This window comes from Manis javanica, chromosome 12 (assembly GCF_040802235.1).
Source record: "Manis javanica isolate MJ-LG chromosome 12, MJ_LKY, whole genome shotgun sequence".
Classification (NCBI taxonomy): Eukaryota; Metazoa; Chordata; class Mammalia; order Pholidota; family Manidae; genus Manis; species Manis javanica.
Window position 1 is genome coordinate 68,983,630 of NC_133167.1, and position 19,085 is coordinate 69,002,714.

A 19,085-nucleotide genomic window follows, 5' to 3' on the forward strand; every position below is an offset into this window, starting at 1 on the left:
CCCACAATCCCTCTTCTGGGCATATACCCAAATGAATTGAAAGCTGAGACTCAAAGAGATACTTGTACTCTCATATTCATAGCAGCATTATTTACAATATCCAAAAAAGCAGAAACAACCCAAGTGTCTGTTGATGGATGAATAAAACAAGGTCTATACATACGCTGCAATATTCTTCAGCCTTAAAATGCAAAGAAATTCTTACATAAGCTACAACATGGACAAATCTTGAAGACATTATACTTGGTGAAACATGTCAGTTGCACATAGACAAATACTGTTTGATTCCACTTATATAAGGTACCTAAAGTTGTCAAATTTATGGAGACAAAGTAGAAGGGTGTGTACCAGGGGCTGAGGGAGGGGGCATGGGGAGCTGTTGGTTAATGGGTGCGGAGTTTCAGTTTTGCAAGATGAAAAAAGTTTATGGGTGGTGGTGGTGATGGTTATACCATTGTGTATGGCTTAACATTACTAAACTATACACTTCAAAATGGTTAAGACGCTGAACTTTATTATATGTATTTTAACATAATTGACATTTTTAAAAGAATGATATTAAATATTGATTTGGTTTAATAGTAAAAAAAAGTATCAAATAGCAGCCAACCCTCTTTCTGGACAGAAGGATAAGATATAGGTACTACAGTCACAAATACAAGAGGGAATTCAAATTCGAGTCCTCTGTCTGGTGTGCCCCAGTATGCCTTATGCCCCAGTATGAGATAAACAAGAACTAACAGGTGGCAATGCAAGTTATGGTGTAGCAACACAATAGACACTACGCAGTCATAAAAATTATACTTCAACACTAGGTGACATCATGCAGAAATGCTGTTGACATGGTGTTCTGAGAAAACAGCAAAATACAAAATTGAGAGGTAAAATTATATATAGAGAGAAAAGGACTGGAAGGGAAAAGGCAAAGTGAAATCAGTCCCCTTGTTAGGATAGATTTATTTCTTTCTGCTTTAAATAAATCTTTCAAATTATAATAAATAGTGTTTATACAAAAAATAAGAAAATAATACTTAAGAGTGGAATAAAACAGAATTCCCAAGGTTCTCTCTCAGAAAAAGAATTGCTCCAAAAGGCACAAAGTCACAACTGCTTATAGAAGGAATACTTTTATTTTTAGTCTCAGCTACACTGAACAAAAGGAAACTGTTGAGGAGAAAAGACACCTTTTGGACCCCAAAGAGGCTGCTCCAGGCTTGCCTGGCCACACCGCCTCCATCCCCCTGCTCTGATGGCTCTAGTTACGGCCCCTGTGAGACCTGGTCCTGGAGATCAGTGTGTGTATGACTTCTCCTAAAAATCTGTAAGTGCTTGGGGACAGCATCTATTTCTTTTTCTTTTTTTACTGAAGTATAGTTAATATACAATATTATATTGGTTTCAAGGTACAACAGAGTAATTCAACAATTACATCCACATTACAAAATGCTCACCACAGTAAGTGGTTACCATCTATCACCATATAAAGAAATTACAATATTATTGACAATATTCCCTATGCAGTACTTCCATTGCTGTGATTGATTTATTTTATAATTGGGATTTCATACCTCTTTATTCCCTTCCCCTATTTCCCCCATTCCCTCTTCAACCCTCATGGCCACCACCAGTCTCTTTTCTGCATCTATGAATCTATTTCTGTTTTGCTGATTTGTTTGCTTATTCATTTGTTTTGTTTTTTTAGAATCCACATGTAAGTGAAATCATGGTATTTGTGTTTCTCCTGGTTTATTTCACTCAGCATAATGCCTTCTAGATCCATCCATGTTGTTGCAAATGGCAAGATTTAGCTCCTTTGTGTGTCTGCATAGTATTCCATTGTGTAGAGTGCCGTTTCTTCTCCATCCGTTCATTTATTGATGGACACTTTGGTTGCTTCTGTATCTTGGCTATTGTGAATAATGCTGTTATAAACACAGGAGTGCATACATCTTAACAAATCAGTGAGTTTGTTTTCTTCAGGTAAATTCCCAGAAGTGGAATTGCTGGGTGGTATGGCACTTCTATTTTTAGCTCTTGAGAAGCCTCGATTCTGCTTCCCACGGTGGGACAGAACCTGTTTCTGTTACCCTTGCAGTGCTGGTTACCACTCAGGTATCTTGCCAGATGGGTCCTCATCACACACAACCTGTTGAGATACTCTACCTGCTATTACTTCTTGCTGATCAATGTGTCAAATAATGCTGAAGTGTGTGAGCTCCATCACAGACATGTGCAAGAAAGCAAGCGCACAAATTCACAAGCATTACAAACATCAGCAAGGTCCAAATTCCAGAGTTTCATGTCTGGCATCTGACATAATGATAAGCAGCATATACTGAAGGGATGACAGAACCTTTTAGCACAGCTTGGCATTGGTCACGTGGTTTCTTGTATTATGGGTCAGTCACATCCATGGAAGCCAAGCATGTAGCCTATGGTGCTGCCAGCTCCAGGCTCCAGTATTATAAAACATCTTAAAACACTCCTCTGTGCTACCAAGGAGAGCACTCGGGCTCCTAATTGACAATAAAGTCCTCTTTTCCACCTAACCATCAGCTTTAGTAGATGGGAGGCTTGGGTGGAAAGTTTTAGGTCCCTCTCCTTGTTGTAGGGAACACAGAACAAATGTGTCACCCATAAGCTGCTGAAGCTACAAGGAAAATACACCCTTAAGATTTTCCTGTGTTCCCCAATAGTGGCTGTACAAAAAGCCCTGCAGTCCCAAGCACACAGAGGACTATGAATACCCAAAGAAATACTCTGTCCACCACCATGGCCACGTACTTCCAGTCGTCTTCTACCTGAAAGGCAAACAACGGCAAAGCAGTTTTTAAAAACCAAAACCATGGGAAATGCACTCCTTCATAAATATGCTACTTCCTTTTCAGAGATCTCTCTGGTAATTTTTAAAGCCAGCAGGGGAATTCGTCAGGTTAACCGGTGACTCCTATATAATTACAGAGGCAATTCTGTTTTGTCTGAAGAAGGTGCCCCGTGTGGCTGGTGCAGAGTAAGCGGGATTCCCTGAGCCACAAAGGACTTTCCCTGACTGCAAGAATAACTGCTGAGAAACAGCTGCTCTGACAGCTCAGCTCTTGTCATTGGCACGTCGGGCAATGGGCCTGAGGTTGGGGAGTGGGGGTGTGTGGATGTGAGTACGATGGAGGTCCACTTACAGGCCTAGGAAGCCCTCCTGGCTTCAAAGCCGTGCTGGCTATGGAGAGCTCATTGCATTTCTCATGTCCTTCCAATTCCTGACCTCCAATTTCTGTCAAAGGCTCTGTGGTTGTGTCATGAGCACCCCAACTGGTAGGGATTAAGTTAACCCACAGCTGTCTAGGTTGTACGGAGGTGTCCCCAAGAAAGTGAGCACGGGGCTCACCTGTCCCTTAATGCACTTCCCTCCCACGCCCACCTGTGTGGTATGCTGTGCTGTCCCTGCACCACCGCGGCAGACTCCAGGCTTCGCAGCGCCCTTCCGCTAGGAGACACGGGTGCTGGCAGCTGCAGCGTGGGGTCAAACCAGACACCTGGCCGAGCCCTCAGGACCCTCCGCTCCTCGTCCTGACATAGGGAAGTGGCGCTATCTGCTCAAGCTCCCACTTCGGGGGGTGGGGGAGGGCTGCACTGCTGCAGCTGGACTCTGGACATTAGACTCCGAATGTGTCCGTGCGAAACGTATCCCTGAGGCTCATTCAATCTGCGCCTAAATACCCCTCAAGTGGAAAAAGTGCGGGTGGAGCTGCGGAGGACGCCCACCTACCCGGTACCCTCCGCTCTCAGACTGCAGTCACGCCTCCTTCCGCGGGAGGCGTGGGGGCAGCTGTGCCCTTTCCACCCTTCTGTCTACTGTTTTCTATGCAGGGGCTCTTGGGTGAATCGACCAAGGGTGCCCTGAATGTTTACTGCAACAGGTTTCACTTGAGCTGACCTTTCTGAAAGTGGAGATTTGCTCTGAGGTCATGCCTTACGGGCGCACCCCCAGGCCAGTTCACTCACAGCTGCACGGTCACTGAGCTGGCTGTCAGAGCGATGCTGCCCTACCCCCTATGCAAACAAACGGAGCTCACACGGAGCTCTGCCCACATCCGCGCAGCACCTCCGGACGATAGGCTGGAGGAGACGAGCACTTACCTCCTTCCTGGCATTCTGGCTGGTCATGCTTTCTGCTATGAACTGAACACTGCTGATTACATCTTCAACTTCGGGCGAGTGCTCTGAATTTCCAGCCCTCCGCTGTAAAGGCCGACGACTTAATCGTCTCTTGCTGGTGGCAAGCTCACCTGACTGACCACAGCGGCAGCGTTCTTGAAGAAGTTTGGGCTCTCTGCGGGGACCCAACTTGACTCTGGTGGGCCGGCTGGGAGTGTCCTTCGGGTTTTCACCTGAACTTGTCTCCCTCGCCTCGTCCAGAGGCCCCCTCCTCCTCAGGACCTGGGGGAACCGCTGGAGGAAGCCCACCTTCACCCACTGTGGCATGGTGTGTGTGGCCGGAGTGCGATAGTGTACGTTCAACACAAACACAGTCCCCACGATGGACAGGGTGGCAAGGATCGTGGTGAACAGGAGGTACTCGCCCACCAGCGGGATCGCGAGGGACGTGGACGGGACGGTCTCCGTGATCACCAGCAGGAACACGGTCAGGGAGAGCAGAACCGACACGCAGAGGGTCACCTTTTCACCGCAGTCGGAAGGAAGGTAAAAGACCAGCACGGTCAGAAATGAAATAAATAGACAGGGGATTATCAGATTAATGGTGTAAAACATCGGCAGTCTTCTGATGTAAAAGGAGTAGGTTATGTCTGTGTATATCTCTTCACAGCAGTTGTATTTTATGTCATGCTTGTAGCCCGAAGCGTCAACAATTTCCCACTCGCTGTTTTCCCAAAAGTCATTCATATCCACTTTAGAGCCAATGATGAGAAGGTCAATTTCAGCTTTGTCATATGTCCAGGAACCAAATTTCAGGGAACAATTTTGATGATCAAAAGGGAAGAAAGTGATATCCATAGGGCAGGAGCTCTTGAAAACAGCCGGGGGCCTCCAGGTGATCGTGCCATCGTGTTGAAGAAGAGCTTTTGTCTTGCCTTCAGCTTGGAAGTCGCCGACGGCGCTGCAAAGCAAACCCCACCCGGTTAGTAACACCCACTTTGCGACGGTCAGCATGTGCCAAAGGCAGCCCTGGGCGACACTGGCCACCAGACACCCATACTTGTTATAGAGGACAATGTCAGGCTTCCAGATCCTGTCCACAGGAACACGAAGGGTCTCGATGCCGCCATAGTCCACTGGGTCCCAGCGCAATTTATAATCGTTCCAGATCTAAAGGAAATACAAGTCTGCTTTTGAAGAATTTTCTTACTTAACTTTCTCCCAATGTTATTTCTCCATTGGTTCTGTAGCTTTGGGGGAAAAAATATGTTCCTGTTTGAAGTACTTTGGCTTCTATCACTAGTTGGAAGATTAAAATCCATGAGGAAGAGGGGTGAGCTGTCTTTGGCAAATATAAATTATCTAATAGATACTAGATAATTACCTATTGATTATCAGTTAGCTGGCCAAAGCTATAGGCCCAACTTCCATGTTCACTGAGTATAGCCACAATGGAGCAAAGACTTGTTTCTAACATTAAAAAAAGAGTTCAAGTGCATGATGATGGGTTTGCTACAAAACATGTGTAAGGGATTAGGACAGGAAGGGAGAATGAGACTGTGCGACCGATGAAACCACATGCTCCAGGCCAGCTACTGACTTCTCTAGGCTCTGTGCAGCAGGATCAAAGAACTGGCAAGCACCTGACTCTGGGGCTCAAGTTACAGGTAAAACTAGGGTGAGAGCCCAAACTAGAAAGGACAAAGTCTCAGAGAACTTTGTCACTAAGTTTTTGCACCATGAAGCTCGCATCAAGCCAGCTATTACCAGAGCTGGGCTTTAGGCTAAGAGATAGATGATATTTGATGCTCTATCATAAGCTGGAGGTGTAAGGAGGGAATGCAAGTGGAATTTATCTGTTAGACACTGTTAGGTGGGCACACAGGAGCACACGTCCAAGAGAAGGACACAGGACATAGATACATACGTGGCGTAGCCACAAATTGGTTTCCATGATCTGGTTTACTTCATCCTGGGAAGAAGAAATAATATTTTTAGCCTCAAACATATTTACTAATAAAGGTGAGTCTTAGAACAAGAATTACAACTAAAAAGAGCCAGATCTGAGTTATTCATGCTAGTGGAGGAAAACAAAGAAAACAGAAAAGGCAACTTATAAAAAGCAATGAGAAATATATTTCCACATCTGGTCCCAACCCTGTTGGCTTGGAAAGGAAATGTGACTTAAAGATGGTCTTTTTAATTTTTTTTTTCATAGTATATCTCTCCATTTATTTAGGTCTTCCTGTTGTGATACATTTTTAAGTCCATTGAAACATTAGGTTTATACACATATTTACCATTTTATTTTATTTATTTTTATTTTTTAAATTTTATTTATTTATTTATTTATTTTGGTATCATTAATCTACAATTACATGAAGAACATTATGTTTACTAGGCTCCCCTCTTCACCAAGTCCCCCCCACATACCCCTTCACAGTCACTGTCCATCTGCGTAGTAAGATGCTGTAAAATCACTACTTGTAAAGACAGTCTTTTTAATCTGAGTTAAGTCTTACCTCTTCTGTGAAGCTTTTCTGATCACTTCTGCCCATAAACTTTTCTGATTTCATGAAAGGAAAGAAAGAAGGGAAAGAAGAGAGAATGGAAGGAGGGAGGACAAATACTACAGATGGTGATAGGCGTCCAAACGGTCTGCTATTTTTGTCATCTTCCTCCCCAGTCCCTGAGACCTCCCTTCCCCACCTGTGCCTCAGTACTGGCTAGGCTCTGAGTCCAGAGCCCAGCTGCACCTGGAGATGTCAGCATCAGCTCACCGTGGAGTTTCCAGCTGGAACCTTCCACCCCCTGCACCACATCCCCACTCCCACCCAAGCCATGGCTCTTTGTTCCAATCATTCATTATGCAAGTACTTACTGAGTACCTATAAAGCATTCCATAAATGCTGAGACTACAGCAGTTCCCTTAAGAATGAGAACAAGGCAAGGGTGTCTTCTCTCTCTGCTCTTATTCAACAAATACTAGAAATTGTAGCCACTACAATGAGGTAAGAAAAGAAAAAAAAGGCACAGATTGGAAAGGAATAAGTATAACTATCTCTCTTTGCATATGACATGGTTACCTACATGGAAAATCCAATAGAATCTATACAAATCTGAAATTAATGAGTTTGGTAAGATCTCAAGATATAAGATCAACATAAAAATCAATTGTATTCCTATATACTAATAATGAGCTTTTAAGTTTGTCGTCAAAATCAAAAGCATACACTTTCAAAATTAAAAGCATAATACTATTTCAATTACCCCAAATAAAACAAAATACTTATGTATACACATAACAGCACATGGATAGGACCTGTATGCTGAAAATTACAAACTGCTGATGAAAGAATAACTAACTAAATGGAGAAAAATCCTGCATTCATAGATTAAGATACTCAGCATAGTAACGATGTCACTTGTCCCCAAATTGATCTATAAGTTCAATGCAATTCCTATCAAAAGCCCACCCAAGGCTTTTTGTATACATAGCCAGCTGGAACCTTCCACCTTATTATAAATCATAGGTCCCAGAGGAGCTAAGACAATCTTGACAAAGAAGAATAAAGCACATCAAGAATCACTCTAGCCAATATAAAGATTTACTATTGGTGGAGGGATAGCTCCAATGATCAACCAGACAGAATAGAGGACTCTGAAATGGACCCACACAAATATGCTCAACTGATTTTCTCACAAAGGTGCAAAATCAATTCAGTGGAAAAAAGGTAACCTTTTCAACAAATGGTATTGGAGCAATTGGACACCAATAGACAAAAAAAAAAAGACAGACCAAAGTCTCATATCCTATACAAAACTAACTCAAAATGGATCATAGTCTTAAATGTAAAATATAAATAAAACTTTTAGGAGAAAATTTCCAGAATCTGTAATAAGGCAAAGAATTCTTAGACTTGACACCAAATGCATGACACATAAACGGAAAGATTGATATATTGAACTTCAACAAACTTAAAAATGTCGTGTGAAAGTTCATGTGAAGAGGCTGAAGATAAGCCACCAAACAGATAAAATATTTGCAACCCCCCCGAATAGCCAAAGCAATCCTGAAAAAGAAGAATAAAGTAGGGGGGGTCTCACTCCCCAACTTCAAGCTCTACTATAAAGCCATAATAATCAAGACAATTGGTACTGGCACAAGAACAGAGCCACAGACCAGTGGAACAGACTAGAGACTCCAGACATTAACCCAGACATATATGGTCGATTAATATTTGATAAAGGAGCCATGGACATACAATGGCAAAATGACAGTCTCTTCAACAGATGGTGCTGGCAAAACTGGACAGCTATATGTAGGAGAATGAAACTGGACCATTGTCTAACCCCATATACAAAAGTAAACTCAAAATGAATCAAAGACCTGAATGTAAGTCATGAAACCATTAAACTCTTGGAAAAAAACATAGGCAAAAACCTCTTAGACATAAACATGAGTGACTTCTTCTTGAACATATCTCCCCAGGCAAGGAAAACAATAGCAAAAATGAACAAGTGGAACTATATCAAGCTGAAAAGCTTCTGTACAGCAAAAGACACCATCAATAGAACAAAAAGGAACCCTACAGTATGGGAGAATATATTTATAAACGACAGATCCAATAAAGGCTTGATGTCCAAAATATATAAAGAGCTTACATGCCTCAACAAACAAAAAACAAACAATCCACTTAAAAAATGGGCACAGGAACTGAACAGACAGTTCTCCAAAAAAGAAATACAGATGGCCAACAGACACATGAAAAGATGCTCCACATCACTAATTATCAGAGAAATGCAAATTAAAACTACAGTGAGGTATCACCTCACACCAGTAAGGATAGCTGCCATCCAAAAGACAAACAACAACAAATGTTGGTGAGGCTGTGGAGAAAGGGGAACCCTCCTACACTGCTGGTGGGAATGTAAATTAGTTCAACCATTGTGGAAAGCAGTATGGAGGTTCATCAAAATGCTCAAAACAGACCTACCATTTGACCCAGGAATTCCACTCCTAGGAATTTACCCTAAGAACGCAGCAATCGAGTTTGAGAAAGACAGATGCACCCCTATGTTTATCGCAGTACTATTTACAATAGCGAAGAATTGGAAGCAACCTAAATGTCCATCGATAGATGAATGGATAAAGAAGATGTGGTACATATACATAATGGAATACTACTCAGTCATAAGAATAGGGCAAATCCTACCATTTGCAGCAACATGGATGAAGCTGGAGGGTATTATGCTCAGTGAAATAAGCCAAGCAGAGAAGGAGAAATACCAAATGATTTCACTCATCTGTGGAGTATAAGAACAAAGGAAAAACTGAAGGAACAAAACAGCAGCGGAATTACAGAACCCAAAAATGGACTAACAGGTACCAAACGGAAAGGAACTGGGGAGGATGGGTGGGCAGGGAGGGATAAGGGGGGGGAGAAGAAGGGGGATATTAAGATTAGCGTGCATAGGCGGTGGTGGGATAAAGGGTACAACACAGAGAAGACAAGTAGTGATTCTACAACATTTTGCTATGCTGATGGACAGTGACTGTAAAGCGGTTTATAGGGGGACCTGGTATAGGGGAGAGCCTAGTAAACATAATATTCTGCATATAAGTGTAGATTAATGATAATAAAAAAAAAAGAAAGAAAGAAAAGGGGGATAACTCCTTGATAGGATAAAACTAACTGTAAATCATCGATTAATGCATGCTTTAAATATCCTTAATTTTGATCACTTAAAGGGTGTCAGATGATCGGCTATGGAGGTACACTTTTCTGATAATATCCCTTTCTGTTAAAAAAAAAAAGCAGTTCCTGTGTGGTGACCTCCAATGAGTTCTACACAATGGTATAAAGGGCATATCAAAGTGTGGGCAAAGGGTCTGTTTGTGTTTATACAGAAGATCAAAGCCTAATTTGGCTACCCAGAAAATGAACTAAGATACAATATGAAGAAGAACTTCCAACATCAGCACTCTCTGGAAGACTCATACCAGAAGATGATCATCAAAAAACCTCAACAAAGATGCAGGCGATGCTGCAGTTGTAGCTGCATCCATCCCACCGATTCCTGGGCTTGCCATTGGAATGAAGAAGGAGATATCTAAGCTGGCCTGTGCTTTCAGTAAAACAACACATTTGACTGGATCTATACTGTTGGAACTCAACCAAGAATTATGAGAAGTGCAAGTTGTAGCGCTCCAAAATCTTACAACTACAGACTATCTACTGTTAAAAGAACATATGGGATGTGAACAGTTCCCAGGAATGGGTTGTTTTAATTTATCTGATTTCTCTCAGACTGTTCAAGTACAGTTGGACAATATCCATCATATCATAGACAAATCTTCACAAATGCCTAGGGTGCCTAACTGGTTTTCTTGGCTTCACTGGAGATGGCTGGTAATTATAGATCTGCTTTGGTTATGTAACTGTATTCCTATTATGTTAATGTGTGTGTGCAATTTAATTAGTAGTTTAAAACGTATACATGCTTAAGTTACTCTACAAGAAGATATGTCAAAGAAATAATCAATCCTCCCATGTTTTCTTCCATCTGCTACCTCTATAGCTTTTCTTCTTCCTTCCTAATTACAACGCTTAAATAGAATTCGTGCCTCATATCGAATTCACCGAGTATCATAATTCCTCCAAGTGGTAAAGATACCTCAAGACAAATGCTGGGCATAGAAGCCACAGGGCATAAATCTGCAAAGAAGTAAAAAGCTAACCTTTTCAAACAATATGGCTTCTCTCTCACTTAACAACTTTACATCTCCCTGTATGGCCCTGGAAGATGACTGGTTAGCCAGAGACAGGTAAGATTCCTCAAGAGAGGAACAACCTAAGACAGGCACAGTCACAGGGGGGCCATCAGGTGAGAAACTGGGGATCAACAGAGGGGAGGCTTAGAACCTCACCCCCCCTGTTCTGTGAGAAATCTTCTGCATCCATGGATGTTTTATTGCCCTTGTCTAGCTTGGATTAACACATAGTCTACAGGCACACACCTGATCATCTACGTTTGCTCTCTTACAACACTAAAGTATATTTTCTACCTTTACCTTTTATCTACCTACCACCTTAGCATTTTATTTAAAAAAATAATAATAATAATAATAAATGGAGAAATATGGGATCCACATATATAAAAATCAAACAAATATTCATATTTGACCTGATTGTTTATAGTTCATAATGCATGATCAAAACCGAAAGTTTCTGTGATGACTGCCCTTGTACTGTTCACCATGTAAGAACTTATTCACTATGTAAGAATTCGTTCACCATGTAAGAACTTGTTTGTTATGCTTCAGAAGATTGGAGACTGACGAGAATTAGGCTTGAGATGGATTAATGATTGTGCATTGAGCATTGACTCCCCTATACAGAATTTTATTGTTGTTAACAACCATTTGATCAATAAATATGAGAGATGCCCTCTCAAAAAAAAAAATTTGCAAACCACATGAAAGAAACTTGAACAATCCAATTAGAAAATGGGCAAAAGGACATGAACAAACATTGCACCAAAGAGGATATGCAGGTGGGAGCAAGCACATGAAAAGATGTCCTACGTTATTAGTCATTAAAGAAATGCAAATTAAGACTATGATGAAATGTCATCACAGACTATTAGAATGGCTAAATAAAAAAATAGTGTCAACACCAAATGCTGGTGAAGGTGTGGATAAGCATGATCATGCACATATTATTGGTTGGAATGGAAAAGCGTACAGCCACTCTGGAAAGCATTTTGGCAGTTTCTTTAAAAACTAAATGTGCAACTACCATATGACCCAGCAGGTACACACCTGGAGATTTATCCCAGAGAAATAAATATTAATGTTCACACAAAAACCTGTACATGAATGTTTATAGCAGCTTTATTGGTAATAGACCAAAACTGGAATCAGCCCAGATGTTCTTCAGCCAGCAAAAGGTTAAACAAACTGTGGTGCATAAATACCGTGGAATGCTACTCAGCAACAGGATGAAATGAGCTGTTGCTACAATCAACAACTTGGATGAATTGCTATGGAAGTATGATGCATGAGACAGCCAGTCCCACAAAGTTACATACTACATCATTCCACTTGCATATAATTACCTGAAATGACAGAATTTCATAGATGGACAACAGATGAATGGTTGCCACTGGGGAAACTGGGCAAAGTGTACAGTAGGGGGGTCTCTCTATTGTTTCTTCCAACCACATGCAGATCTATAATTGCTTCAATAAATAAAATTCCAATTTGAAAACCTATGTTTCTCAAGTCTCCCTTGCAGCTAGCAGTGCCAATGACAGAGGAGGCAGAAGAGGTCAGTAGGACTTCTTAGAAAACTCTTAAAGGAAGTTACAGATGTCTGTTATCTGCCTCTTTTCTGCTCCTTGCCAAGAATGTGAATATGATAAGAGAAAGTCAGCTGTTATCTTGGGACATGAGGCAACACTGAGAAACCACATACTAAGGATGGTGAAATAGAAAGATGGAAGGAACCTGGTCACTGTCACCAGGTAGGGCTTCTGCCTGAAGCGTCATAGTCTATGTGATTGACATCCCCTGGGCAACCAGACAGCGGTGCAACCACTGACACGGTGAAGCCAAATGGTGTTACCCTCCTGGACTGTTAACCTTTAGATTTCTGTTACATAAGACAGGAATAAACTTGTTTTATTTACTCTGTGTTTTTTTTTTTAATTTCTGATAGGAGTCAAATGCAAATGTCAAAATCAGCTCCCCATCCACCTTCTTCAGAACAATGTCCTGGAAGGACATGAACCAGGGATTTGAAGTGATGCTGTATGGTGAGATGGTCATCATAGACTTCAGGTGAGACTCAGTTTAGTTCTCCATCCAGAACAATCCAATCTATAGCAAGTTAGGGCTTCCAGCCCAGTTAGAAACCAGTAACTAGTACTAAGCCATTAGGCAGGAAATAAGAGAGAATGGAATCAGAATAGGTATTAAATAAATACTTGCTAAAGGAATGAGTGGGCCCAGCTACACAAAAGAAAACATTTGGCACTTTTTTTTAAATCAAAATGTGTATACAAGCTTCCAGCTGAGGCCAGAAGCTAGAGGAGCAGGCCAGGGTCGGCCTAGTCCCCTAGGAAGCATGACTAGAGAAATATTGCCTTCGTACCTGCCATCAATGCTTTTCCCCAAGTGACCTAAATGGCCGCCACTGTTTCCCCCAGCAAAGCCTGGGAGGCAGGAGGGCTCCTTCCCCACCCCTGGGCTGGGACTGGCGTGACGACAGGGGCCCCTCCTTCCATGCCCTGCTGTCCCTCCCCTCTCCGGAGATGCCCTAGACTTCCCTTGCCTCCTGAGCCCGGCTAGTCCTGGCACTGGGTCTGAGCCCCTCCTGCGCCTGCGGCCAGCCCTGCCCTGCCCCACGCCCTGGAGCCCAGGACCCTGCTCTACGTCATAGTCACAGGCCCCACTCCGTCCTCTCCCAGCAACCAGGGCATGGAGATTATTCAAAGGAAAGGAATCTGTTCCTACTTGAACCTGTTAGCAATAAATTAAAATAAGAGCTCCAAATTCCCATGTTTTTTTCAGGGCTGGATGGAACTCTATATGAAAGAAGGTGAATTTTTTATTACTTCCATAACATAGCAGGCTTAAAGCCATTCTTTTTCAAGGGAATAAAAACAGCATGAGCTCTGGAGTTAACAAGCCTGACTTATATATCTCAGTTCCAGCATTTTAAAATTGTATGGCCTTGGAGAAGTTACAGCTTCCATCTCCTCAGCTGTAAAACACAGGTGATAACCACTAACAGTACACAGAGTGTCTGGTGCATAATACATGCTCAATGAAGTTAGCTCCCTTTGTATTCTCTGTGCAGTAACTGCGGCAGTGACCTGGAACTGCTCTGACCACCTCCGAGTTGGGGTCCTCCAGGCCCATGTGGTCACCTGGCGGCACTCACCACGTTGGCCAGCTGTGTGATGGCCACTTCAAAGTGCACCGTGACAGGATCCGAAACATTTTCCACGGGCCTGATGAGCTGGTTATAATGAGAAAACAGTGTGTGAAAGAGCCTCTCCTCAGATGCACAGCCTGCAGAGCCTGCAGAGCCAAACAGAGGGAAGAGTTAGAAAAGCAGAGGGGGTGCTGGCAGGTGGGAGGTTCTGGAAGCTTCCTTCAGCAGGCGACTCAGGAGGCGGGGTGTCCAAGCCTATTGAGCACCCGGCTTCTGCCTCTCTCACCTTTGTAGAGGCCTGGGCTGGTCACCTTTGCTTCGAAGATAAAGAGTAATGCTTACCTCTCAGGACTAGTGGGACATCAAATAAAATAATGTCAATAAGAGAGTCCTTAAAAGTCCTGGGCACCACATATAATATTGCAAATCAACTACACTTGAATAAAACACACACACGAAAAAAAAAATTCTACAAAACAAAGTCTTAGGCACCACAAATGTAAAGGGCTAGGATGAGCTCCAATTTTTACTTATGTCACTGACTTACTGATCCAGTGATTAAGGAAAAGTCCTGCCCTTTCTTGTCAAAATACTTACCCACTGACCTGTTTCCACAGCTCTCCGAGTTTTCAGCTGGGGAGCCTCACCAGACAAACTGAGGTAACTGGCCATTTCATTAAGGTCTTAATGACATTCCTTTTTAACATGATTTTGAGTTCACTTGCTTTGGAGATTGGTGAGAAAAGCAAGATTTTAAGGCAAATTTACTCAAAATATTTTTAAAAGAACTCCATGTTGGTTAGTATATAACAGCATTTTCAGTCATTATATTTTGGACAATAGTTGAATGCATATCTTTGTATTTTTCCAAGAATTCATTAAAAGTATGTTATTTGTCCTCATTTGACATAATTCATTTCATTAACACCCCTCTAATAATGTCCCTTACAGAATTCAACTTTGACACCTGATATATTATTCTGCAAAATTTCTAAAGGGATTTATACCCTGGAAGACAAAAAAAAATTGAAGGAATTGAAGAACTCATTAGGCAAAAATGAACAAAAGGATAGCTGTTATATTCCAAAATAAAAAGAGTTGTATGACAGCTGCATTTGGAAACACTGAGATTTCAGCAGGAAAGCATAGTTTTAAATGTAAACTATCATTCTTGCTGTCATAATTTATAATGATAGAAATATTTCTACATAAAACAGACAATAAAAAACATCCTTCCCATTACCCATCCCTCTCCCCCAGCTTTGAGACTTTTTTCCCTTTTGAGGCATATTAGATAAAACTCCAGGAGCTTGAAGAGCAAGTTCCCTACAAAGCAACAGCACATGGAAATTTGATTTTGTTCAGCAGAATCAAGCATTTGTCCATTTCTAAGTCTTAACTTTTAAAAGGCATGATTTCACTATTAGGAGATCATCGTCGTGATATGACATGTTTCCCACAGCAAAGGTGATCATCTACCAAATGGAAGGCTAAGTAATCGTATAGCTAACAAATAAATCACAGTTTTGAAAAAACATTAAAAATAAATACAAATAAACAAGTATAATACATGCACAGCAGAGGATAGAAAACTATCATTATTATTATACCATATTTTAATTGGGGAAATAAAATTTGGTTTACAATGTTTCATTGTCTTCCCTACCCCAAAAATCTCATCTTACCTAACCAATAAAATAAAATAGCAGTCATAACAGTAGTTTACTCCTGTGAAGACCCTCTACACATTTACCCATAGAATAGTTCATCTCCCTGAAAATGAAATGAAAAATCTCATCTCAAGCACAACTAGAAAAGAAGAAATACATGTAGCTTAAAAGGGAATAAGATAAAGCAGAACTAAAACCTACCTTTAAAGAAAGGTATGAATATACACAACCAGAGACACAAACCCAATTGAAGGACCCCCTGATCCTGGCTGGTCAGCATGATTCAAACACAGTTTGATTTCTTTTTCTAGTCAAAGGACTGTGGAAAACAAAGAGCTATCAGACAGTCATGTGCATCAGACCTTTAAATAATCAGAGTCCTCCTGAAATCTATGTGCGTCTCCTGTGCAATGAAAACACTCGCGGGCACCGCGGTGCTTCCCGGGAGCAGAGACGGACACCAACAAAAAGGGCGGATGAGGACTCCATCCAGTGTCAGATGAGCCATCACTTTCACTGTCACCCTAGAGCTCTTTTCGTGCAAGACCAGTGAAGAAAAGCCAGGAGGAAGCCAGCAGACAGGACCGGGAGAGGAGGAGAAAAGCCGGGCCGTGGCTTAGTACACCTTTTCGTAGCGCAGTCTGGACCATAAATCCTTAAGGGAATAAACACATTTATTGACCTCCAATTATAGGTAAAGCCTATACTAGGTCCTGAATTGTGTATTCTGATTCACTGAGTTCTCCAGGAAATCAAGGCTTAATCTTGTTATTAGAAAACTTTCTAAAATATGAGTCCCCATTCCTGTCACAGTCCTCTATGTGTGGCTTCGAGAGATTGGAATTAATTTGTGCCTTGTCTTCTGAGTCAGCGGTCACCATCCGGGACTAGAGATTTCTGAGGATGAGAGGGGTGAGCCCTAAAACAGAGGCCACCTGGACAGTTCTGTTCATTTAAACATTCTTGTTATCAACTGGTTTTCTTATAATTTTCTCTTTCCTCTACAAATTTAGTGTCAATAGGATTCTGATAAACTGGGCTTTCCATTCAGGTTTTGGTGTTGGTTAAAAAGAAGTTAGACCCACAGCAAAATGAAGAGGCAACCTATGGGAGAAAATATTTGCAAACTATATATCTGATAAAAAGTAAGTGTCCAAATTTTATAAGAAACTCAATGAAATTCGATAGCAAATGTATACATATCTTCAATTTTAAAATGGGCAAAGGACCTGAATAGACATTTTCCCAAAGAAGACACACAAATGGCCAACAGGTACATGAAAAGGTGCTCAGCATCACTAATCATCAGGGAAGTGCAAATCAAAGCCTCACAGCTATTAGAATGGCCACCATCCAAAAGACAAGGCATAGAAAGTGCCGGAGAGGATGTGGAGAAGGGAAACCCTCGTGCACTGTTGGTGGGAATGTAAATTAGGGCAGCCACTGGAAAGCCATGTGGAGGTTCCTCAAAACATTAAAAAGAACACTACCACGTGATCCAACAATCCCACATCTGGGATTATATCCAAAAGAAATGGAATCAGTATCTTGAAGACATACCTGCACTCCCATGTTCACTGCAGAATTATTCTCAGTAACCAAGACATGGAAACAACCTAAGTGTCCATCGGTGGATGAATGGAGGAAAAAGCTGTGGTACATATACATGGAATGGAATGGAATGCATTTTATTCAGCCATGAGAAAAAAGGAAATCCTGCTATTTATGACAACATGGATGAATGTGGAGAACATTACACTAAGAGAAATAATCCAGACAAAGAGAAATAGTGCATGGCCTGACTTAAGTGTCAAATCTAAAATAGTTGATCTTAATCGAAACAGAGAGTAGAATGGTGGTTGTTAGGAGCTGGGGGGTGGGGTGACGGGGAGATTCTGGTCAAAGGGGACAAACTCTCAGTTATAAGATTAATTAGTGCTGGTGATCTAATGTACCACATGGTGCCTAGAGTTACTATATGCTTGAAAACTGCTAAGAAAGTAGACCGTAAGTGTTCTCACTGCACACACACAAACATGGTGACTAAGTGAGGTGGTAGGTGTGTTCATTAGCTTGATTGTGGTAAGATTTCACCATGTTCACGTATATCAAAGCATCACCATGTACACCTTAAATAAATACAGTTTCTTTTCTTAATTACACCTCCGTAAAGCTAGGTGGGAAAGGAGTTAACCTCAGAGATGATCCCTCAGGGCCTCCCCGTCCAGTCGTTCTATGACATCATCACAAATACAGTTCGCTTTGCAATTGTACAGAGTTCAGACCGATGACCCCTCAAAATTCTATTAGCCTCACATCTCTTGAGGGAACAAAAGAGAGCTAACATTTATTTAGCACCCAACTTGACCAGGCACTGGGAGATGCCTCCATACATCATCTTATCTTGTTATACAAGCTCTCCCCTTAGTAAATGGGCTTTTGTCCTTTGCTGAGGTGTACTGTGGAGAATGGAGTAAACCTAAGCAGTAAGGAGAAAAATCCTAGGCAACATTTCACTGTGACAGATAAAATGCCACCTCACACCCCAAATGGGGCAGTGCCTCACCGATCCTTAGGATAAAACCCAAATCCAGTCGGCTGATTTCCAAAGCATTAAGGCACCACCCTCAACCATTCTTACTGCTCACGCTTTAATTGATTTGCTCTTCTTACTTTTGAATAGACACACACTGTAGTCTTTAAAGAAACTTGTTTCACGTCTCTTGTTTTATACAACATTCTTCTCTATGGCCATCACCTGTTATGTTAGAGAATACACTGGAGGAGGGATCTTCTGGGATGCACCCAAAATCAGCCCTGGTTTCTTCCAAAAGCTTGCTAGATTTGTCCTTGGGAGTCCAGGTGCACAGTGGAAATGGGAAGACCTTATAAGTGGGGGTCACAGTGCAGCCTCACCACAGGCAAAGACTGCCAAGGAGAGGATATACACGGGAGTCAGACCTGGATTTAGATTCTGGCCTTGACTCACTCAGGGGATGTTGGGGGAGTTACTTATGCTCCCTCAGCCCTGTCCTCATCAGACAAATGTGATTCAGTTCAGTAACATAAACCATTTAATCTCCACCTACCATCTTCATGTGATGTTTCACTCACTCTCTCACCAGTACCACTAGGTAGCACAGGTAGCACTCAGACCTGAACTTGCAAGAAGAGTATATTTAAATGCTGGTAAGGAAATTCTCTCACTCAAAGTACACTTTTAAACTATCCCCTCATCAACAGAAAAATTTTTGAGTTTTGTAATCAAATTGTGGGTTTATTTTTATAACCTGCTTCAAACCCTTTTTGAAAATTGCAG

The 19,085-nt window shown here is 41.7% G+C and overlaps 1 protein-coding gene across 1 annotated transcript; it reads right to left on the minus strand.

Moving 5' to 3' along the window:
• Positions 1 to 109: 109 nt before the first annotated feature.
• On the minus strand, positions 110 to 16,090 carry CHRNA6 (cholinergic receptor nicotinic alpha 6 subunit). Its single transcript, XM_017655622.3, has 6 exons — positions 15,968 to 16,090; positions 14,103 to 14,242; positions 6,080 to 6,124; positions 5,213 to 5,322; positions 4,135 to 5,113; positions 110 to 2,801 (listed from the first exon to the last, which is right to left on the minus strand). The coding sequence occupies exons 1-6, from the start codon at positions 16,044 to 16,046 to the stop codon at positions 2,670 to 2,672; spliced, it is 1,485 nt and encodes a 494-aa protein (XP_017511111.1). The 5' UTR covers positions 16,047 to 16,090; the 3' UTR covers positions 110 to 2,669.
• Between the last annotated feature and the right edge of the window lie 2,995 nt (positions 16,091 to 19,085).

Excerpts from the sequence above, each read along its gene's own strand:
- CHRNA6 (XM_017655622.3), bottom strand. The coding sequence starts at position 16,046 with ATGCTGACCAGCCAGGATCAGGGGGTCCTTCAATTGGGTTTGTGTCTC. Across the intron at positions 6,125-14,102 it reads TCACACAGCTGGCCAACGTG|GATGAAGTAAACCAGATCAT; the intron begins GTGAGTGCCGCC and ends TCTTCTTCCCAG. Across the intron at positions 5,114-5,212 it reads GACATTGTCCTCTATAACAA|CGCCGTCGGCGACTTCCAAG; the intron begins GTATGGGTGTCT and ends TTTGCTTTGCAG.